General features: G+C 42.1%; 1 protein-coding gene across 7 annotated transcripts in view; it reads right to left on the bottom strand.

Annotated features, from left to right (window-relative positions):
- The window catches only part of PKP4 (plakophilin 4), a 194,168-nt gene that overhangs the window by 104,771 nt on the left and 64,576 nt on the right, over positions 1-24,821 (bottom strand). For 5 of the 7 annotated variants that reach the window (XM_024219089.2, XM_024219078.2, XM_024219096.2 and 2 more), the window contains exon 3: positions 10,961-11,073. The exons of 1 other annotated variant lie outside the window; for it this stretch is intronic. In XM_024219089.2, coding sequence (XP_024074857.1) covers positions 10,961-11,073 — 113 coding nt within the window. Of the gene's footprint in view, positions 1-10,960; positions 11,074-24,821 lie in introns of those variants that run through there. One more of the 7 variants, XM_024219111.1, reaches the window with a different exon arrangement.

The raw sequence follows: 24,821 nt of genomic DNA, 5'->3' as shown, positions 1-24,821 counted from the left end.
TTCCCCTGTAAACAGACCTAAAATACAGATTTGGAAGCTACCATAAACGATGTGACCTTAACTTAACTTGTAGCATTTGATTCCTGATTTAAAATTTGCAGCCCACACATCAACATAGCCTGAGATTAGAAAATATGGACCTGGTTCTTGTCCATAGTAAGGCCCCATTTACACAGCTCTACCAGGATAGAGGGGCCTGAAAGAATGTACAAATATAATACAAAACAGATCAAGTAGTTTATTTGTTTTAAATACAAAAGAATTTGTGGAGATCTACATTATATGCTGTAATAACACTGAGCACCCTGTGTTTTACAAACTAGACATATTTTCCATGCAGATAGAGCACATACATTTTAATATGTTTTTTATTTTAGTTTTTCATGGAAATCCTATAATTTGTAACATATTTCATAAATATATAATTTTAAACAAGCACCATTAGAGAAAGTTAGGATTACTTATGACTACAGTGCTCAGAACTCATCTTTTGAATGCTGTATTCAAAAAATCACCTATATCTATATGAGAATGCCCAGTAAATATGTAGAATAGATAGTTTAAAAAAAAATCAAGATAATATCCTCTGCCAAAACATGTTAAACAAAATGACAAATTACACATTTCCAATAAATTCAAAATGTAAGAGTCTAAATTACATTAAGGGATGCCAAATTTTATTTTTTGGCAGCCCTGAACTTCATGGCAACAGGTTAACAGTGAGGTGCTCCCAGAATCTGCATTAGGACCAGTGTTTTAAATATTTTTATTAATGATCTGGAAAAGAGGTGAACAGTGAGGTGACAAAATCTGCAGATGAGATTATTTAGATTAAGAACTTCTGAAGGACCTAAGAAAGCTAGATGAGTGGGCAGCATAATGGCAGATGAAATTCAGTGCCAACAATCACAGGGTAATGCACAATGGAAGGAATAATATGAACTACTCATACAAGGGACTCGATTCTAAATTTACAGTAACCACTCAGAAAACAGACCATGGGCATCATCCTGCAGTGGTTATTATGATTCACTATTTGTATTCCCAACAGTGTTTGAAGACCTCAACCAAAGTCCAGGTTCTGCTGTGTTAAGCATCGTACAAACATATAAGAAGAGACAGGTCAAAGAAAAATTCTGCTCAATTTGTAGATTTTATATACATACAAGGTTGTAGAAAGAATGGAATGGCACAAGAAAAAGAACACTGAAGATTTTACAATGCCATTACATAAACCAATGGTACACACTCTCCCATAGAATATGGGTTCAATATTGGTCATCCTATTCATTAAAAATGTATCTGAAGTAGAAGGGATCCAGAGATGGGAGACAAAAATAAGAGATTGCCACATGAAAAGACATTGAAAGAGTAAGAACTGTTTGTCTTAGCAATGCAATATAGAAAAGTGACAAAGGAACACAAAGCAATTAATGGTATAGGAAAAGGTAAATTGGATGCTATCTATTCTTAATATAAGAAGAGGATATTCAATGAAATTGAAAATCAAAACAAACTTTACACCATACATAGTTAATTTGTGAACTCACGGTCACAAGATATTACTGAATCCTACAGCTTAGTAGGATTTCAATAATTATTTGGAAAATTGGATCATTCATAGTTACATTAGATACATTAACAAGTTTAAATAAGGGATTATAAACCTGTAAATGTATCAACCTCTAAATAATGGAGATTCAAGCAAGTCACTCCATAACTGTCCACTACAGGGTTTCTGGCATGTTCCTCTGAAATATCTTGTTCTGGTGAATGTGAGAGAATGCTGGACTAGATGAACACTAGTTGGACTCAATATGGGAAGTCCTATATTGCTACCAACTTCCGATAACCTGAACAAATCTGATTCCTCCTAAGCTTTTTAGATAATTGTGAATATAATAAAATAATAAATAAAATTCTTGCACCATATACAAAAATGTCAACCACTACATCTGAAGTTAAAATGTGTCATTCCATACTGAACTAAAGAAAATGAAATTTACTGTGTACTCAGTTCTCCAACATAGTGAGTCGTCAAGTCCAACTCTTTTATTTACACACTCTAATCACAGCGAGTGGGGTAACCAGTTATTTATTATTAAATTTTAGTATAAAAATCAGGTTAAAAAAAATCTAATGATTGTGGTGATTTATCCGCATTTTTTGCAGAAAGCCACTGATCATCATAAAATTAATGTACATGGTTTATAATTAGTTTGGTGGTATGACATCATACATTGCAGTAATATAGAAGCCATTTCAAATCAGACTTTTCTAAAGTCTGAACTATTAAATACCATACTATATACATTATTGTTCCACGTGTACTTGACTAAGGAACTTTTACTCCTGGGAAAATTCTGCGCCACTGCGCATGCGCAATATTTATGTCCCCTGCAGATTTCTTTGCTTCCCCACAGAAAAATGCCTTTCTGATGGGGAAGCAAAGGGAAGCCACAAGAGCAGTATGTTTTGGGTGCCCAGGGCAGCCAGCAGAGAGGTAAATCACTGTGGGGCAGGGGGTGGGACTGGGGAACACCTGGGTGGTGGCTCCTACCCTGTGCCAGATTCAGCTGTTAGTCCCGGCTGGACTAGAGAGGACGGGACTTCCTCTTCTCCTACATGGCATCCGGGGCCGGGTCAGACCCACCCCCAGATTTTTCCCCTGACTGTAGGAAGCTCTGCAAACTCTCCTCCCCCTCCACCTTTCCTGCACCCATTGCTCCTCAGCTGCAGGGGGAGGGATCACTGCACAGGGAGCTGCTCCCTCATCTGCCCAACCCCCATGCATCCAGACCCCCTTATACCCAGACTCTCCTGATGAGCCACCCACACCTTGATACCCACCCTACCGAGCCCCAACCAGCTGCATCTGGATCCCCATCCCACTGAGCCATACTCCCCCAGCATCTGGACCCCCCACTGCTGAGCTCTATCACTCCCACACCCAGACCCCCTGCTGAGCCCCAACCACCTTCACCTGGACCTCCCTTCAGAGTCCCATTACCGTTGCACCCAGAACCCTCCAACAAGCCCTCATGCATCCAGATCCCCCCCACACCCAGATTGCCCCACACAGAACCCTCTCAACCCACACCTGGATCTCCCCACACTGAGCCCCTCCACACTTGGATACTGCCTTGATGAGCCTGTCGGCCCACACTTGGTGCCCCTGGCATGGAGGGGCAGGGCCCTGGAGTGTTTCTGGGGCAGGCCCGGTACTTGTTCTGTGTCAGGGTTGGGTGCAGCCTCAGCATTGAGTCCGTGTCCCAGGAGGGAGCTGCACAGTGATCTCCCACCTCTGTGCAGCCAGTGGCCTGTGCTCTCCAATGCCATGTTGGAGCCTCCAAATTTATGTGAGAAATAAAATTTGCAGAATTTTGAAGAATTTTAAATTATTGTGCGCAGAATTTTTAATTTTTTGGCACCGAATGCCCTCAGGAATAAACTTCATCCTGAATTAACACAGAAATTAAATAATAATTATACTTTTAGATAGCTAGAAACATTAAGGAAATCAGAGCACCTGATATGCACAAACGCCTCTTTCAGACAGAGACATCTTGCTGCATGCAGTGGAATGTCCTATACCAGCTAGGATGACACAATCAGGTGAAGTCAGAAATGCCTTGCATACTACTGCTTCTCAGATGGACCACGATTCCTTTGACTTTGCCTTGTAGTCTGCTTGCTCTCACCTATATTGCTCAACACTTTGACACTCTTAGAGAAATGATGCCATTAACACACACAAAGATATTTTATAAATGAAGAGTATCTTTCTTTTATAGGAAAATGTTTAATACTCGATGGTGTATTTTACTGAATTCATCTGGAATGGTTTTTTTTAAAACAATAAATCTGCACATTATATTTTATTTATATTGTGGAAAAGGAAATGATATATTACACACAGCAGAGAAAACAAGCCATTCTAGTAGTTATGAAAACCATTCATTTTAAAATCAAAAGTCTTCATACAGCTACTATATTAGATTGTTAGAGTTAGCTTGAATGCTTCAGTTTAATAGGAATGCTGGCTGAATTTCCGTCAGCATAAATGCCCTACAGGACTTTTAGATACACATTTTTAATTCCAGCTGGTGGGGACCATTATCATTTGGATTTTTACGTCCCAAAGGAAATTGACTTGTGTCAGAAATTGTTTGCAATCAGAATGGCAATGAGAAGTAATTAAAAATGGTTGCTTGAAGAGCTGTGCTTCAGTGAACTGCTCCAAATAAAACTACTTCTGGAGGTCTGTATCTCTACCATTCACTGCCTGCAAAGTTGATTTGTTGACAATTTAGTACACTGTCAAAGTGCAGCCAAAGTTTTGTTTTCTTTTTGTTAAAAGGTTAAATGACACCTTGTGTTGTCACAAGTAATAAATGTGCATTCAGTACTTTACAGTTAAATACAAAAATATTTAAGTGGTGTAATAAAGTTAAGAGTTCTACTTCCCAACAGTACAAAATTTTCATCTGCTACATGGAGACAGTAACTAGTGAGGGGAGGGAGATGAGCTGGCTACATGATGCAACAGGTTAATGCAACTAGCCTTCCACATGGCAGGATAGGCAGCCTGTTTAATAAAAGTTTAATTATCTCTTCCGAGTATGTATAGACTTCTGTCTGCATCACAGAATTATCACACAATCTGATAAAGCTGACAGACTCTGCTCAGGAGAAGCCCAGGGCTGCATTTTCAGTAGTAATGTAGGTTAGAAGTGAGGTGCATTGATAGATGTATGATTATGGAAAGCTGAATATCCTACCTGCTGCTGCATTGAAACAGTCTTTAAAGAACAAACAGATACACTGAAAAACTTATTACTATTCTTCCCAATCCATCATTTACAATATATTTCAATATTTTGTATTACTGATTTACAGCATCAAAAACAATCTTGCTGTACCATTTTTGTCTCTAAGGCTATCTCTCCACACCAGAGCCTAAGCCAGCAAAGCTCTGTAGGCACAGCCTAGTACAGATGTAAGCTGACAGGAGATCCTGTGTCAGAACAGTAATACCACTCCCCCAACCAATATTAGCTAAGCAGACAGAAGCACTCTTCTGTTGGCATGGATGGATCTGTACGGGGTGGGGAGAGGCTGTGTTCCCTCTAATTTTTCCCACCCATGTGCGGAATGAATTTTGTTATGTGCACCAATATGAAGGTGATGTGTGGAGGGTGAGGAGCCCCAGTGGACCAGTCAGTATTCTACCCGCGGCCCGCTGGGAATATTAGTTGGCAGCTCCTTCATGGAGCCATGAGCATAGGCATGTATTTGGTGCAATTCACCCTCCTCCCCACACCTGCCCTTTTTGCGATGTGAGGAGACCCTGGCACACATTTACATTGAGTGTGCAAGGTTGCAGCCCCTTTTCTGGCTCCTCCAGAACCTTCTTCTCAGGTTCTGGCTGCACTTCTCCCCACACCTCCTATATTTGCACACCCCATCCATTGGCCGCCGAAGTCGTGAGATCTCATTGTCAACCTTCTCCTGGCATTGGCCAAGGCGGCTGTCCATCATACGAGAAGGAGGGCTGTTGGATGGGGATGTGCTCTGAGACTGTGGGGCCTATTTCCGCTCCTCCCTGAAGTCATGTATCAGGGCAGAGTTCCTCTGGGCTGCATCTGCTGGCTCCCTGAATGGCTTTGAGGAGCAGTGAGGTGCTGTCCGGGGTTCTCTGCTAGGAGTCCTCCCTCTGGCTCCCTGCTTTTGACACTGTGACCCTCACTTCTGTCCCTGCTTTCTCATTTGTTGCCTCCTGAATTTACTTGAGTCCTGGGTTCAATAGTTCCTCCCCTTAGCCTGGAGGAGGAGCCTTTAGATGTAGGTGGACACAACATCAATAGGTGCCCTTCCAACAGAGCTGCAGTGAGTCATCACTCAGGCATGCGGCAATAACTCAGCTGCACTGACTTACCGTTCCACACAGAGTCTCCAGTCATCTGGCAGCATCCTATCCCTGAGCAGAGCCTGGGTCAGATGACCCACAGGCTCAGGTATTTCTCCAACCACACTAAAACTGCAAATCAGTCTGTTCAACAGCGCTACACAGCCAGAAACCCTCCTACTGCTTCGCAGTGTAACACTCTCTCTAGACTCCTAGCCTTGCCTAAGCCCCGTTCCAGCCTTGTCCTAAACGCCGTTCCAGCCTTGTCCTGGCCCTACTCTGACCTCCAGACCTGTTACTGACCTGCTCCAGCCTTGCTTCTACCTCCTGACCTCCTAGCTTTGACTTTTGGCTTGTATCAGGACTCTGGCTATAGTACTTGGCTGGCCCACGGACTCTCATCTGGGTTCTGACTTTGGCCAGTCCCCAGAGTTTAGTTCCAGCCTCAGGCCAACCCTCACCTCAATCCCGACTCTACATACAGCTTTAATCTCAGCTCCAACCACTAGGCGTGACTTCCAGGAGGCAGCACCTGGCACTTGGTGCTTATGAGGTGGCTAATGTACAGCTTCACGAGCCAAGGGAACAAGGGGTGGGCTGGGTCCCCCAGGATTACTAATGGCATTTCAACATTGCCACTGGCAATCTTCTGGTCGGTGAAGAACGTTCCTGCTTGTAGCTTTCTGAAGAGTCCTGCATACTTAAAGATGCAAGTGTCATGCACTTTCAAAGCATCACTAGAGATCCACCAACGCTAGCATAACAATAGAAAAGTAGCCCTGGGTTGATGCACTCTGTGGCAAGGTGGTCTGGTGCCACAATAGGGATATACATGCTATTTATTGCTTTCACACAGTTGTGGAAACCCATTGCTGCAAATCCATCCACTATGTCCTCCAAGTTGTCAAGAGTCACAGTCCCGTCTACCAGGAGATGACTAATGGGCCTGCACACTTGCATGACAACAGATCAACTTGCATCCACAGTGGATTTTCCAACTTCAAAATGATATCCCACTGACTGCTAGCAATCCAGAGTTGCAAGTTTCCACAGTGCAATGGCCACTTGCTTCTCCAGTGTCAGTGTAACTTTCATTTGGGTGTCCCTGTGCTGGAGGATTGGGGCAAGCTCAGCACGCATACCCAGGAATGTGGCCTTGAGCATCTGAAAGTTCTGCAACCATTGCAAGTCATCCCAAGTCTGCATTACATGATCCCACTAGTCAGTGCTTGTTTCTTGGCCACAGAAACAGCTGGCTTTTGCATCTACAGCTGTTCTGTGAATGCCAACAACCTTGAATTGGGTCTCGCTATGTCTCACAGGAATCTTCCCTCCAAGAAACAGTCATGCTCCCAACTGATTTTGTTCTTCTTATGGCTCTGCAAATAGCAGAGGATTGTGCACCCAGTGCTTTCAATTCTTATGACAATAATGCAGGCTCCATGCATCTGTCAGAGATGGCGAATAGCAAGGAATGCCACACCAGTTCTTGGGTTTTTTAAAAAAGGCACAACAATTATGGGATATAGATGACATTATGGGATGGAGACAGTTGCATGCTAGGAAGTTGACCCTTGCTCCCAGTCACCCCTACGTGACTTGTTTCTGCCCCACCAACTTTAATCACTTCTTCTTGCTTTTCTGCATTACCAGGATTTTACAACCTCGATGTACAACAATATTGGGTCATGTGGAAATATTTATTAGCAGATAAATTGATTAGTTATGTATCTGTTTTAAGAAGACTTTATTGTCAGTGACCAATTTAAAAAAATGACACAGTAATATACATAGGTTTATAAGGAGTTAATTAGAAAAAGTTTAACTGGAAGATGGTATTTTAAGTAGCAAAAATGTGAAAGATTTGTCTTGGTCAGTCAAACAGGACACTTTAGGACACTGACAATAATTCTCTTAAGCTTAGTAAAATTGCATTTTACTGACACATGAAGACCTAGGTTAGGGAGTGTTGTGTTCTTCTGAATTAGTATAGAATTAACTAACCAATGATGCTCTTAGTTGGTGGCTGCACTATGTGAGTATCTAAATTTAAATCACAAACTGAAGATACAAAGGCAGCAGCTTTCTCCTGTCCAGGCCAGTAAAGACTAAGCTAATCTTGACTAAGCTAAAAAATACTGCTTGTGTAAACCACACACCTCCTGGGTGTGGTGTCTGAGAGAGAGACTGAGTCTGCTCTACAGCCTTAACTAACAGCAAGTTGGCTTTTAGCTCATGCAGTAGAGGCTCATGCACTAAGCTCCAGAGGTCCCTGATTCGATCCTGCCCCCTGATGACTGGGGTCTGTCAGCGTTACACTTGCATCTCTTAGAAGCAGCATGTTCTCAATTTCATTCAATGGGTGACAGAGAATAAATGAACCAAAGAGGTGGATCTCACAGGCTATAGGATGTAATATCCAACCCCCAATTTTTATCCAAGTGTCCCCTGTGAGCTGTAACATAGCATTACACTCTCTGAGTAGCAGAGGATTACGCCCTCAATCAGTGTCCAGTGCAATTGTAAAAGCAAGAAGAAAAGGGGTCAGAATGAAGCTTGGTGTTTGTGTGAATGTAAATTTAAGAACACTCTTTTGATTTGATATCCATAACTGCCCATGAAAGCTCTTTGCAGTATAGCCTTGGACAGGTGATCTTGGATTCCATATTATAAAAATATGAAGCATTAATACCTAAAATCTTTGGATTACTATTCAATTAAGGGATTTTTTTGTAAAGTATCAAATATTTCAAATCAGACATCACAAGACTGTCAAAAAATGTGTACAGTACAATTAGCTATGAAAAAACTATAGCACAAATACCCCCAGAAGATGTATGTGCTTGGAGATTTTTACTAGACTCATTATTTACATAAACCAAATACAAGACAAACTGGCTTAATTTAAGTGCTAATTTCCCCCCCTAAGCCTCATTAGCTTAATTATGTAAATGGTCATTTATTAAACCACAATGGAAAGAACCGAAAGATAACTAAAACTGCATTTATGTCTAATGCAAAATGTGATTTCCTATCTGGTAGGTGGTAGTAGGAGATAGGAGTATATTACCCTTATGTCACTGAATAAATAATACCACGTCAGTTCAACACCTGCACTGACATCCTGATTCTTTTGGATGCAATGAAGGTATGGACTATTTTTCTGCAAAACTCTTAAAGGCTTGAGCCTTAAACATTTAAGATACCTTCACTGTCTAAGAGATAATGTCTTTCCCTTTGAAATGGAATGGCAGCTGAGGTGAACTTGGACTTTAATGAGAGGTAACTGGAGGCAGGCCATTTTGAATCTGGGACCCTTAGAATTCATTCCCTCATGTGGCAATAGAGCTCTAGTTGTTTAGCTTATAAGGCAGTGCAAAGACCCAGCTCTTTTTTTTTTTATTTTAAGGTGTGCATGTGTAAGAGAGAGAGAGAGAAACTGAAAAACAGATGAGGAAGGTTGAAAAAGATATATATTTCCACATGCAAGGAGTTTTTGTATGTATCAAGCCTTACAGAGTAGAAACACTAATTTTATGTTAGTAACAATATTGTCAAATGACAGAGGTGAAGTACTTCAAATATGAAATAAGAGATGATCTCAAATTAGCTGTGTAATTGGCCTTACATTGGGAGAGGTGTTTTTGGCAGGCACAAGAACAATTTGGAAAGGCCATAGATGGGGGACCATATTTCCCTATACTGAAAAAGGGACACAGGGTAAGTGGCGATGCCAGGTGGCCTGAGCCCGACCATGCGTTGCCGCTCATCTCGAGCTGACATCACAGATGTCATGACTTTTTTGGCAAAAATGGACATTTGTCCCGTTTACTCTTGTCCAAATGTTCTTCTTAGGGCAAGAACAAATGGGACAAATGCCCAGTTTTGTGAAAAAAGTCATGATGTCCAAGACAGAGCTTAAAAAGGAGACTGTCCCAGCCAAATCTGGACATATGATCACCCTAGCCATAGATGAAATTAGCATTTCTACACATTAAATACACTATCTCCATAAAAGGAGATCACGTCAAATCATAACTGAAGTCACTGTTTGAAGAGTAGAGAAACACAAAGATGAATTCAAAACAAACAGTAATAGGTGTTAAGAAGATGCTCTCTAGCTGAGTGTTAATTATTAGGTTCATTGTAACTGGAAGCCCAGGTACAGTTATTTAATGAAAAAGCGTGTTAAGATCCTTAATAGTGAGTGTTGAATGTAACAGGCTTCAGTTTCAAGGGCTGCCAATCACTTAATTTTCTGGAGGACGTGTAATTACCCACACATATTTATAACCAAAAACATTTCTAATTACACAAAAAAGTGTACTGTAATGACTGTAATTCTTCTATACACAAAATTTTTTTTTTAAGATGACTGATAATTATTGATACATTGTGTCAAATATACAGGATTATGTTTTACATGAAAATATTCAAAAGTATGCATATACAAGGAATTTTCAGAAACAAAATGCAAAGAAAATACTTTTTTAAAAAGGTGAATAAAACTAGATAACCTTACTCAGGAAAAATGCTGCAGCACAATTACTGTACTGTATGTGAGCATGCTGTCTGGATTTGTGTTGAAATAGCACCCTAACTTGGGTGCAAATATTTATAAATGAAGTACTCCCTGTTGGACAATATTTGAGAAGTATTTGAAAACACACATTCAGTACAAATATTATGCCCTCATAAATTATATCAATAGTTATTGAAACCATCAGTTTACTGATTTGCTGCAAATAAATAAATTAGCATAATTGCTTTTTCAAGTCCATAAAATCAATGTGATAACTTCTCCCCTCTACTGTGTTATGACTTAGAATAACCCAAGCAAAATTAAAGGTTTACTTACTGCTCTGAAAGATAATCAATGAAGCAAAAGGCCTTTTTAATACCAGCTCTAGTGAGACAGCATTTTTGAATGCTGAATACAGTAATGAAACCTGAACAACTTTTATAGAAAAAAATTATCCGTAGCACCCAAGACAACTGAATAAAACATTTAACTTGGGGATACATGGAAAATAAAGCCATGAAGGCCTGTACCTTGTGCTGGCAATACTTGGTGATTCTGCGCCAAGCCTACATCTTTCTAGCTGACTGGCAACGATTTGCCTTTCCACCTCCAGCTCTCTGGTGAGTCTTTGAAACTGGAGCTCCTGTGATTCCAAAATAAAAAAATAAGGCATTCTAGAGTTAAAAGTACTTGGTGTACATCAATATTGAAACATTAATCATTATACATTAGAATTGTGCCTTGGTGTGACTCTTAATTAGCTGAAATAATCTATAATCACAGTAATACACACAGTGTGATTTTACAGCTCTTTAATATTTGTAGTATCTTTTCGTTTAATCTTTTCTATTAAAAAGAGAAAGAAAAGATGCTCAGGTCTGCTTCTATCTAATCTGTGATTTCAACTCTTTCAATATCTTCCCCTGCTGCAGCATTTTAACAAACTGTGGTTTACAATACACTTTCCTCAGTGGTGTCTGTAACTGAGGCATATCGCACAATAATACAACTTATTCTCAATTGTAGAGATGACTGAGGTTGGAGAGAAGGCATACATCAGAGCCAATTCCCAACTGAGATGGAAGATATCAGTTAAGGAGCCTGGACTCGGACCCATTCGACAGCAAAACTGATGACTTCAACTAACTTTATTTTTTGATTGGAATTAGCATCGACTTCTCTTCGTTCAATATAAGACCCAGATAATCAAAGCGACACAGTTTGAATTAGACTTGTTCTCTGGACTTGCTTCTCACTAACCAATTATCCAGGTACAGGGAAACAGTAAATTTCTCTTTTTCTGATGTATGCTGACACTGCAATCATGCATTTTGTAAAACATGAGAACAGGCTGAAGGGAAGCATAGTGTACTGATAGCGTTGGCCTACCACAACAAATCTCAGAAACCTCCTGTGGCTCAGGAGAATCACCATATGGAAATAAGCAATGTGAAGGTGTAGGGCAGCAAATCAGTCACTGTGCTTCAGTGTGGAAAGGATAGTTGGTAGGGTGACCATACGGAACCTCAAGTATCTGCTGTATTTGTCAAGGCTGTGGAGATTGAGGATGGGTCTCATCCCTCCTTTGGATTTGGGGACCAGGAAATACCAGGAATACAACCCCTTTCCCTGATACTCCTCTACAATTCTCCACGCAAGCAGAGTCTGGACCTACTGAAGGAGCAGTGTCTTGTGAGTGGGCTTCCTGAAGAAGGATGGGGTAGGTGGGTGGGGTGGGGGAATGCATAGGAAATATGTGGCATAACTTGATCTCACAGTGCTTTAGAATTTGATGGGGAGTAAAATTTATACCAAACTGAAGCGATGGAGACAGGGAGGTCACAATTGGAACACTGCCCTGGATATGCAAATCAAAATGGCTGCTTTGACACTGGAGGACAACAAGCTGGCTGGTTGAAATTAGACCTAGAAGACTTCCTCCTCTGTGATCTATGACTCATCCTGGAAAAATCTTGCTGTTTCACAGAAAGAATAACTGATGGAAAAAACACTGAAAGCTGTATTGCTGATGCTTCTATTGACCTCCATATTGACTCCTCTTTGTGGATGGGGTATAAACATCCAAGGAATGCAAAGAAGCCTGGAAGTCTTTAAATGAATTTAAAGTCTTGTCAGTCTTCTCTGAAAACAAAAAAGCGATCATCAAAAAGATAAGTCTTCTATGTTCTGCTGAACATCAGCAGCTATGCCAGAATTTTGCAACCACAAGGCCATCCTCATGGTCACAGCTGATGCCATAATTCTGGATGAAGCATCAGCAACGAAGTCTTGGCCATCAGAAGGCCCTCCACAATGAACACCTTAGACCCCTCCCTGGAAACATCTGGTAACTTATCTGTGAATTTGGACATAGCATCCCAATTAAAGCCATATTTGGATAATAACACCTGCTGATTTGCAATGAGCATCTGCAATGAAGTCATATACATTTTCTTCCCCATCAAGTCCAGTCTCTTGGACTTTTTGTCCTTGGGGGTGGACCTATATCTTCCCCATTGTGACCTGTCATTTACTGCTGTTACCATGAGAGAGTTAGGAACTGCATGTTGACATAATACTGCTTTCCAGAATGTTTAACTGTAGGTGGTAATGAAGCTGCAATATTCCATGGGGACTTGGGGCTCCAAATTCTCCTGAGCAAATGCAGCCTGAATTCCCAAGGTGGAACCCATATGCCTGAGAAGGCCCTGGTGTTACTTAAAGTCACTGGGCACTGGTGAGGAAAAGACTTGTACTGCACAATCATTCAGAGAGTAAGAATAAGGGTGGGGAACCAAGGGGGGGGGGGGGGGGGGAGGGAGGGGAGAAAGGTCATGTACGAGCAGATCCAGCTAAGGAAGAATGACCTCAGACAGTACTTGTAATAGAGGTGGCACAGGAAGAGAAACTGCAGTTGGAATCAATAATTTTGCCCTGGGTTCTGTTGAAGAGCTGGATCTCTCAGACCAAAGCACATCCCAAGGATTCGAAGGAGGCAATTGGGAATAGAGGTATGGCATTGGGGGTGGCCAGTGGGTACTAGGCCGGGGCCCCTACCCCTCCTTTGGGAACGTTGCTGATCCTGGTACTGATGGTTAGCTCAGGATGGCCTTGAACCCTTCTGAGAACAGTGCTTTGAAGGCACTGGGGAACCAGATCTTAAGGAGCCTTGAAAGTCATCCTGTGGGAGCAGAGGAGCCACCTCTGAGGAAGCAAACAAATGATTAGCCTCATCGAGAACCCAATATGGGGAAAGCATCAGTGCCGAGGATGAATGAGTAATTGATGCCGTCAGAACCAGAATAGGCATTGTACTTCGGTACTGGAGCAAATTACGTCTGAGACATATGTTAGCACCAAACCTGGTGATGGGTTCTGTAGTAAGGACATCGTTGGTGCTGAAGACAACATCTGTGCCAATGTACTACAGGACGTTGGCTGTGACTCTGAAGCCTGAGCCCCTGATGGTGAAGAATGCGATGCTGATGAGTGAGACAGCTATGTGACCAGATCAGATGGCCCAATGGCACAGCAGAAGATGATGATGTAGAAGCTATGCCCTGAATTACAGGGGAATCAGGAATGGAAAGGCAAAGCAGATCTGACGCTGCGCGGGATGCCAATGGAATGGATATGGTCTGTGCTGATGATGATAGCGAACTCAATGGATGCTCCATGGCCAGTACCGTAGTAGACTGTAAAGAGTCCAATTGATCTCGGTGCAGAACTGGAGAGTCGTTAGACATGCCAGCTCCATTGTGCATAGTGCAGGACTCATGGTGCCGGTCAGCATTTCTCTTAGAAGATGAAGAAGAGTCTCTGAGTCCTGAAATGGTTCTGATTCATCTTGTGAGACCTCTTCTTTGGAGGACCCGAAGAAGGAGAATGAACCCTCCTCCTGTTAAGGAAAGTGCTGAATCTTGAGCCAGGAGCCACATCTTGTCTAGGCTCTGAAGGAGAGCATGGGGCCAGATGATCTGAATATGTTCAAGTGCCAAAGTGGGACTCATAATCTGTTCTAAGAGATGCTGTTTCAGAAGCCCCAGTAGCTCCTCTCTTTAATGTTCTCTTCTCCCAGGTACAACAAACACCATGTATGGGGGTCACTATAACCTACATGATGGAGAATGTTTAAACCCTGGTGAGGGCATCACCCAGGGTAACTATCTATCCATCCTCACTACTATAACTAAACCTAAGGGTACTAATACACTACACTAACAATGAACTGTATAAATAAAATCCCAGCGAAAATGGACATAAACAGTCTAAGGTAAATCACCACAAGAATGCTCTGACTCTAGCCGTTGGCAGTAGGAAGGAACTGGGTCGGGGGTTTGGGATGGTGCTGCCCTTACATAGCCAGGCAGGGGCTACAACCCTGGGGTGCAAGTGCCGCCCCTACAAGTACTACTAGGCAAAGTTCTCTGACTTCGGTGTGCTGGGCACATGCATAGCTGAGTGGATACAAGTCTGCAATAAATTAAAGACGAAACAGTTATGTTCGGGCTGCATTTTCCTTACTCTGATCCTTAGTGTTTTGTGAAGCTAAACTTGGATGAAAAGCAATTTAAGAATTATTTCCTTACTGAAGACTTTTGTACACGTATATACAAAAAAGGAAGGTAGGATAAAGCATGGAGTTTCCATATAATCACTGTAAAAGGAAAATGATTTTATATGAACATTATTCAAAGAAGATTAAATACCTTAAGGAAAATGCTATTAACCCAGACATTTATGAATAATTTTGTCCATATAGAGACATATCTAGTATTTCTAGGTCCCTCACAGCACATTTACTGTACAAAAGATGGTGAAAAATTGTTTTCTTATCTATACAGATGAGCAATTATAACTGAAGTCAACAGCAAAGAAACTGATAAAATCAAAATCTGAAAACTGCTGGAATTGCTTTTCTTCTAGACTCAATCATGCTTGTATTGTTCTCTGTATTATTAAAAATCTTAAGCTACTGCGAGGGGAAAGCTTTTTCCTGCAAATTTTTCCTCTCCAATAAACGATCACCGAAAAGCAAGAAATTCAATGCTGAGTGGTCCAGTTTAATCTTGCTGAGTCAGCAGCAATTCATTTTAAATCCTATAGCATAACATTTGCATGTACAAAGAAAAAGTGACTCCACAGATCTATAATTTCATTCTGAGCAGCAGTTGGCAACTAGCTGCCTTTCAATTTCAAAAGAAATTACAATTTTGAAAGGCATCATCATAGCAGGGGATTTAAGTAATAACTTGATATTGACAATAAAACAAGAAATGCAATATCTTCAAATGTGAATGAAAGGAACAGTTAACACGGAACCACAACTGAAAAACCTCTATCCAAGTCTCTTGAAATTGTATCCCAGAGGAAAAAAGATAAACCAACAAACATTTTGGTGCGTAGTTTTGATGTAAATCCAGCTTCGGTACTTTCTTGATGATACCCCTCGCCATCAAAGTATGTAAACTTTAAAACTCTTTTGAAAGCATGTTTGTGGTTTTCTTTTAATATCTCCAGTTTCACAAGAGTAAAATAAATATTAGAAAGCCACGATTTGTTTGTTTCAGTTTCTCCAGAACTATGCACTTTTAAAGATCTTAATTACACTGCAGACATTTTGAATGTTCCACACTAAGTATCATTATTGTAATATCAGAAATTAGACACCACTAACATTTCCCCTGATGTCTGTAAGCATTCTCTCCATGATGGACTAAGGACTATGGGCTTTTCTACACTACAAAATTAGATCAACTTAAATTAAGTTAAGTCAACCTACAGCCACCGCAGCAATTAAATCAGCTGTTGGTGTCCACACTACCCTCCTTCAGCCGGTGGGATGTGTCCTCCCTGGAATGCTTGCACCGACTGAACTGGGATATTGGGTGGGCACTGACAGTTGTAGTGTGGGAAAATGACTGATGTGCGGGGCTCACAGCTGGAGCCCCCTGCCCCAGGAGCTGGAGCTGAAATGTGAAATAGTAGCAGCCAAGAACATCAATTTCACAGCTGGTAGGCTCCCTGCTGTTAAATTGAGCCTATTACTGGGCTCAGGGCTTTGTCAGAGTTTTTCTCCGACAGCTTGGAAGGTCAGCTCTGGGGCAGGGTGGGAGGACTTTAGCTGTCAACCCCATGCAGGGCTGACTGCCAACAGGCAATGTAAGTAATGCATTGTGTACACGGACATTGTGTTGCCCTAACTACATCGACCAAAGCACTATGCCTCTTGCAAAGGTGGAGTTATTAATTCAATGTAGTGGGCAACTTACATTGGTGGGAGCACTACTGTAATATAGACACTGACAGAGTTAGGTTGGCATAAAGCTTATGATGAGCTAACGCTGTAGTGTAGATCATGTTTTAGTCCAGAGAGCTCTTGCTGAATTGGGCCCTTATCTATAGTCACAACTGCATTGGTTTAGGTCTGTGGGTCTCAAACTTTTTTTTTTCCGAGGACCACTTGAAAATTGCTGAGGGTCTCGGCGGACCACTTATTCCAAAAGTTGTTTGTACGGTTGGCTAACTATTGTAAAGCGCTTTGGATAAAAGTGCTATATTAATAAACAAACAAACAAACAAACAAACTTTGTTCCACAAATAAAAGCATACAAATCATATTTAATATCAGAAGTCTTACATTTCTAATGTGATGTATGTGCCCTCTCTCCTGCGCCACAGCAGCCCCCGAGCTGGGACCGGGAAGGGCGGGGGGGTGGTCTCTCACCGGCAGCCGCAGTCATGGGAGCTGGGGAAAGTCACCTCTTTCTCTGGCCAGTGCAGCCCTGCACGTTCCAAATTCCCTCCACCCTCTCTTCTCACCCCACTTCCCCCTTCCACTTACCTCCTATTCCCCCCAAGGCCACCACCTCACCTTACCTGTGCGTCTTCTCAGGGGCCAGGCAACTAATTAGCGGAGCCATGCCTGTGTGTGCGGCCACCCAGGCGAGCACCTTAGAGGGAACTATCTGTGGATCACCTGAATGGAGCTCGCGGACCACTGGTGGTCCATGGACCACAGTTTCAGAACCTCTGGTTTAGGTAAAGGTGTGATTTTAAACAGATTTAGTTAAAATGGTGAACAGTCTTAGATTTATATCTTATTTATAATAATTCAGTTTATCAAACTGATTTAAGTGGTGGTGCAACTTTGAATATAGACAAGGCTTGGGGTCTCCTGTGCTTAAGAAAAGCTATGACATTGGTTCTTTTAAATACTGAATATTTAAAACATGTAATTTGAAGTATTTTTCTAAAGTTAATTGATGTGCAAAATGAAGATTATTTTAATCATATGGAAAATTTACTTCAATTACGTCAGTGGCGGATTTAGAGTTAGTGTGGCCCGGTGTGCAGCTTCATTTTCAGGCCCTCCCCCTCGGGACCCAGCCAAGAAAAAGAACATTATCTCTTATCTCCCTGCCGTTTTTCATTCTTTTTTTCTTCATCCTCCTTCTATATTATAAGTAATGGGAAGTAAATGACAATACAGTGAGGTACCTTGATTGGGGCAGGAGATTGGGGTGTGGGAGGGGGTGCAGGGGTCAGGCTCTGGGAGGGAGTTTGGGTGCTGAGTGCAGGCTCTGGGCTGGGGCAGGGGATTTGGGTGTGGGAGGGGTGAGGCTCTGGGAAGAAGTTTGGGTGCAGGTTCTGGGCTGGGGCAGGGAGTTGGAGTGTGGGAGGGGGCAGGGGGGGCAGCACTTACCTTGGGAGGAATGGCTCCCAAAGAGATCGGCATACACACCCCTCTGGTAACGGCTCCTAGGTGTGGGGGACGGGGACCAGGGGGTCTCCTTGCACCGTTGCCTGCAGGCGCTGCCCCCGCAACTCCCATTGCCCGCAGTTCCCGGCCAATGGGAGCAGCGGAGTTGGCGCTCGGGGCAGAGGCAGTGCACGGAGACACCCCCCCATCTCAGGGACATGCTGGCCACTTCTGGGAGTGGCGCAGAGGAAGAGAGGCAGAGTGGACAGGCAGCTGCCTTAGGCCTGCTGCTGACACATCACGGTGAGCCCCTTGGTGGGATGGGGGCAGGTGGTCTCTGTGCGCTGCCCAGGGCGGGGGCACCACGCGGAGCCGCCTCCCCTCCCACTAAGGGCACACAGAGACGTGCCAGCAGCCGGCTGCTTCCGGGAGCGGCATGGGGCCACCGGCCATGCCATGCCAGCAACCTGCCTGTCTGAGCCCTGCTGCGCCGCCGGCCGGGACTCGGGGGCAGGTTGTCAGATAAGATTTGTCCTGCATTTTGGGGGGCCCCCTGTCATTGGGGGCCCCGTGTCACTGCAGAGTTTGTTTCATGGTAAATCTGCTCCTGAATCATGTTAAACAAATGAAATACTTCCACTATTTCTTCTTCAGTAGTAAAATAAATAGTCAAGGTGTGGCAGCTTTAATTATTTTAAAGATAGAAGCCCATTGTAAATGAGAATGTTTACTGAGTAAAAGGGAGTTAAGCAGTAGCAAACAGTGTGTAGCAGTCTCAGTTTGAGTGGAATAAAGTAAATAATCACACTGGAAAATGTTCAGTTCTTGGCTTTCTGCCATATAGGAAGGGTGTTTAATTACTGACACTGGCATATCCATATCAACAGAAAACTGAATACCAGAAATTCCTAATTTAGATTTGGAAGGTCCTTACCTTTATCAGTTCTAAGAAAGAGGTAAGACCTCTCTCTCTCTCTCTGTTCTTCTCAATTCACTCTGTTGTGCTCAAGTACTACAGTGTATTCAGGAAAGTTGGCTGTTATATTGAAGCTTGCGTGCTTTAATAGCTACACCAACAGTAAGATGTTAGATTTCTTGCTTTGATCAGAAGACTATTTTCAAGTAGTTAATACATATAACATGCTTTCCTTTAATAAAAATAGGAGAATGGTATATTTCTACATTTGTTTAAAAGAGGCTAAAACCTTTCTCCATTTGCTCCCCGTTAAAACAAACCAAGGCGTGAAGATTATAATATATGCATTTTATATAAGTACATGGTATCAATCCACTGTAGACAATAACATACTCCTAAACTTAACATATATTCTTAAAGCAATAATGCTTGATTTTTCTGAAAATGTTTTTATAATTGGATCTGGAAATTTTCAAATGTTAACTTCCTCAATGCACACAAATCCATATTACGACTACTCAAGCATAATTAAGATTACATTCATAGTTTTTAGTTTAAGTGAGATGTAAATCTTTTTAATAGGCATGAAAACAAATAATCACAATTAAGCCACTTTATTCAAAGATATTTAATTTTGTGAAAGTTACAAGAAAATGTATTCATTGTTTAGGATTCCAAAATTATTAAAAATTACTTCGTGAAGTTTTCAGTACTTTTGTGTAAATGCTTCTCTGGAAACTCACCTATCTTACAAATGACTTTGCTTTTACTTCCAAAAGTTTAGGTAGATATAGATTATTGCAGAGTGGTAGCTCTGCTATAGTTAATGTTGTGTAAGGGATGAGTCTCTCCTGTGTGAGGCTCCAGCCAACCCACAAGCCAAGAATTAGTCCTTGGACTCCCAAACCACAGGAGGAACAGCAGCTCTGTCTGCTCAACATCACTCCAGGGCTTGGAACTCTCTCCTGCCTGATGGTGGCAATAGACTTCCCAGGTCTTAGCCTACTCCAGCCTTGTTCCCAGTCCTACTCTTGCCGCTACTCTGCTCCCAGTCCTGCTCCAGCCTGCTCTTGCTGCTGCTCTGTACCTAGTCCTGCTCCAGCCTCACCTTGGACTCCTAATTCCAGCTCTGACCATTAGGCCTTACTGTGCCAGCACCAACCACTAGGCCTAACCATCTCCATCCCAGTTTCTGAGAAGTTAGGCATTTCTTACAGTTAAAAGATGACTATTTTAAGTGTTCTAAAATCCACATCTTATTCAGTTTGTCTCAAAGTTTGCTGTGCCTTGTAGGGGTGCAGGATAGGGATAGTGGTCCAAATTTGGAGTCATTTGAGCAAGGGGTTCCTAGGATACGGTCCCTCTGCTGTGGCCACTGAACTTGAGGAAGACCCATGTACTGTGCATTTGAGCCCCTGGCAGCTTTCAGAGAATCTGTGCTGTGCATTAGGTGTTGCATGCATACATTCTGAAGGGGCTCCTTTTGAAGCATTAAAGGTACTCATCCCCGCAATGAAACCTTAATGCCCCGTTTTGAGCGAAGCCTCCATATGCCAATAACACAAATTACAGCACTTTATCTTAACTAACGTTACAGCAGAGTTTGGGGAACAGAGAACATGAGCACTGTAGGAAAAATCTAACATCTTCTCTTTGTTAAGGCAACACTCTGGTTTAGGTCAGGTGTAGCAAAGAGAAGTTACACCTGGCCTATACAAACACTGAGCCTACTCCACATAACCCACCCAGACTTGCTAAATGTTACCACCTCTTCACTCTTTCCCAGAGGATTATTTATGGCACGCCCCCCCGCTAAGCCCTGGAAGCCACAGTCAAGTATGCCAACAAACTGCTGACAATTACCATGGCAACCGGATCCCAGTGTGCACGGCTGCTAACACAACATACAGAATTCAGTACTGAAATGAGGTCTACTTGATTCCCTGAAGGTACACATGCACCTCTTCTCATACTACAGTGAAAACTAAATTCCCCCATCACTTAACACAGCTACCCTTAATAGCTGGAGTGTATGCAGATAAATGATGGACTTCAAATCTGTGGAACTTAATAAACTCACACCTTTTCAGAATCCTTCTTCTCTACTTATTATGACACCACCCCACTGAACCATTTCCAGAACCTATTGCTAGTGCTGGGGATAGAGCTAAGATTGCACTGTGAGTTTGGTGTGTACCTTCACTCGTATCAGAGGTTTTCAGAGGTTTGAGTGTAGCTGGACTCAACATTCTGGAAAGGCATGACGCACCACTGGGCAATCGTAATTCTGCTTCTGTGAAGTTTTTGGGCAATGTTGATAAATGCAAAGTAATGCACACTGGAAAAAATAATCCCAACTATACATATAATGATGGGGGTCTAAATTAGCTGTTACCATTCAAGAAAGAGATCTTGGAGTCATTGTGGACATTTCTCTGAAAACATCCACTCAGTGTGCAGCGGCAGTCAAAAAAGCGAACGGAATGTTGGGCATCATTAAGAAAGGGATAGATAATAAGACAGAAAATAGCATATTGCTTCTATATAAATCCATGGTATGCCCACAACTTGAATACTGTACGCAGTTATGGTCGCCCCATCTCAAAAAAGATATAATGGAATTGGTAAAAGGTTCAGAAAAGGGCAACAAAAATGATCAGGGGTATGGAATGGCTGCCGTATGAGGAGAGATTAATAAGACTGGGACTTTTCAGCTTGGAAAAGAGACAACTAAGGGGGGATATGATAGAGGTCTAGAAAATCATTATTCATGTGCAGAAAGTAAATAAGGAAGTGTTATTTACTCCTCATAACACAAGAACTAGGGGCCACCAAATGAAATTAATAGGCAGCAGGTTTAAAACAAACAAAAGGAACTATTTCTTCATACAATGCACAGTCAACCTGTGGAACTCCTTGCCAGAGGATGTTGTGAAGGCCAAGACTATAACAGAGTTCAAAAAAGAACTAGATTACTTCATGGAGGATAGGTCCATCAATGGCTATTAGCCAAGATGGGCAGGGATGGGGTCACTAGCTTCTGTTTGCCAGAAGCTGGGAATGGGTGACAGAGGATGGATCACTTGATGATTACCTGTTCTGTTCATTCCATTTGGGGCACCTGGCATTGGCCACTGTCGGAAGACAGGATACTGGACTAGATGGACCTTTGGTCTGACCCAGTATGGCCATTCTTATGTTCTTAGTTAATGTTAACATGCAAATGTAAAAGAAAGTAATTTCAATTTAAAATTGTAAACTCAGATTGTAACTAATCAAGGTAGGGACTATGACTTGCTGTATGATAGTCAGTGCTCGGCACATTATAAAAGCTACCAAAATATAATTTTTTTCATTAAGTCTTCTATGTGTCACGGAAGCCAATGGATTGGAAAAATATTCTACAAATGCCATGTCAAAATTCTCATTGAAAATTTCAGATGTCAGTTCTTTGAAAAAGAAATGAGGTCCATCTAGCCCAGTATCCTGTCTTCCTACAGTGGCCAATGCCAAGTGCCCCAGAGGGAATGATCATTAAGTAATCCATTCCCTGTCGCTCATTCCAGCTTCTGGCAACCAGAGGCTAGGGACACCATCTCTGCCCATCCTGGCTAATAGCCATTGATGGAACTATCCTCCATGAATTTATCTAGTTCTTTTCTGAACAGGAGCATGGTCAGATATAACAATAGTATCAATGCTACAATCAGTGACAGAATTTATCAAGTCTTGTGACCTAAGTTCCCTCTAAGCTGCGCGGCTGCGCAACAGCCTATTAAGCGCCACACAGGTGCTCAGGGCTGCGGTGGGGAGAGATGCCTCTCCCCCAGTCCTGGACCTGCTGCCTCTCCCTGCCATCCACAGCCCCGGCCCTGCCATCAGAGACTTGGGGGGGAGTCTTCTCACCACGCCTTAGACCTGGGGCAGCCTGCACCCCAAACCCGTCATCCCCAGCCCCACCCCAGAGCCTGCACCCCCATCTGGAACCCTCAAACCCCCCCCCCGCACCCCAACCCTCTGCCCCAGCCCTGAGACCCCTCCCACACTCCAAACCCCTCGGCCCCAGCCCCACCACATGAATTTACATCACCTCCATATTGGTGCACATAACAAAATTCATTCCGCACATGCATGGGAAAAATTAGAGGGAACACTGCTTGTGACTCCAATCTTGAATATGTTGAAGAATCTCTGTATTGTGTTAAATTATATTGTTTTCACTGCAAACATATTTCAGTGCTGCACGTTAAGGAGAGAGGTAATCTGAGATGAAACTGGTAAAATGGGGAGTATGGTTTCTTTAGGAGCAGCGAATCTGAATGTTGCTAGTTTCCAGTGGAACACAGGCTGGACACTTCAGCAAGATGCTCGGAAGGCTCAGAGGTTGGAGTGTGCCTATTGCTACCTTGTAGAAAAACAGCAGGGCATTTGTAGACCTAGAGGGGAGTCCTTGTATTGTCTGTGGCTGGAGGAGTTGGGAGCTGACCCCTGGTAGGCAAAGACGAGGTTTCCTCATGCTAAAAGACAGGTGGTAACGAGGAGCTTAACAATCTTTGGAATCCCTGGAAAGCATCACATTCTTTGGAAGCTCAAAACGGGGCCCATCTGAATTTATATTTAAAAAAAACCCAACATGTTAGCAAAGTCACTGTCTCAGGACTCAAACCCAGTGCCATTGGAATGAAAGGAGTTACAGCATTACCATTAAACTCACTTTTACAGAGAGAGTATTTACAGGCCCTGACTGATCACTTGAAGAAAAAGCTAGAAGAGGATGGGGTGAGAGAAATAAGACCTCTCAGCCCTTGGCTCTCAGGACACCTTCTAAACTTAGGAGCCTGCCTCTCCTTCCTCTAGCAACAGCACACGGTAAAGTTTAGGAGCTGCACAGGAAAGCTTGCTCTCCCCCTGTCTCCAGTACCCCATACTCCACAGTGTCTAACTCCTTAATTTCCTTTCCCCCAAAGTATCTTCCAGACAAAAGCTCTAAATTAAAGTGATTAAAATGATACACTTAGAAACTCACCCTTCAAGAGTAAGGCAATTTCAGATAACCTCATTAACTACATCACTGACGTAATCTTTCAGGATTTAATGGAAATATTAAGGTGATATTAAAAAGTACCCAAACAAACTTAACTGACATGTAATTAAAACAAAACAAAGCTTATCTTCACCAACCACAGTATAAACAATGATTAGAAATCTTAAAAAAAAAAAAAAAAAACAACAACAACCCCAAAAAACAACACCTCTTCGATTATAGAGGCTTCCCTAATTATTCTATAGTTAAGGTTGAGTTCGGTTTTTCAGATAAAGCAAGGTTTAAATCCTCTGAAGTATGAAAACAAATGTTTATCATAACCTACAACCCTCTCTCAATGATTTAATTTTCAGTAAAGTTAGAAGTAAATTGTTCAGTAGCTAAGTCATCTTGGAGTTAAAGGATTTAACTGATTTTTAGAAAAGGCTTTGTTTAAATGCTCAGAATTTAGGAATATGAAACACTAAACAAAATCTCTTGCACAGACTAGTTTAAACAGTTAAATAATGCTAATAACTTTTATCTATTAATGTTTCTGCCAAGGAATAAATGAATACAAATTATTTGTGAGAAGACTACAAGTAACATTTTACATGAAATATTGGTGCATATAATATTTAATATAATTCTGTCACTGAAAGTTTTAAGGATCAGCAATTTCTAGACAGACACACTAACATATGTAGGTCTGACTTGACATGGCTTGTAGAATTTGCATCCACAAGATGG

This window comes from Terrapene carolina, unplaced genomic scaffold (assembly GCF_002925995.2).
Source record: "Terrapene carolina triunguis isolate 2854851 unplaced genomic scaffold, T_m_triunguis-2.0 Scaffold62, whole genome shotgun sequence".
In the NCBI taxonomy this organism is placed as follows: domain Eukaryota; kingdom Metazoa; phylum Chordata; order Testudines; family Emydidae; genus Terrapene; species Terrapene triunguis.
Note: the sequence above shows the minus strand (reverse complement) of the source record. Positions and strands in the feature narration are given on the sequence as shown.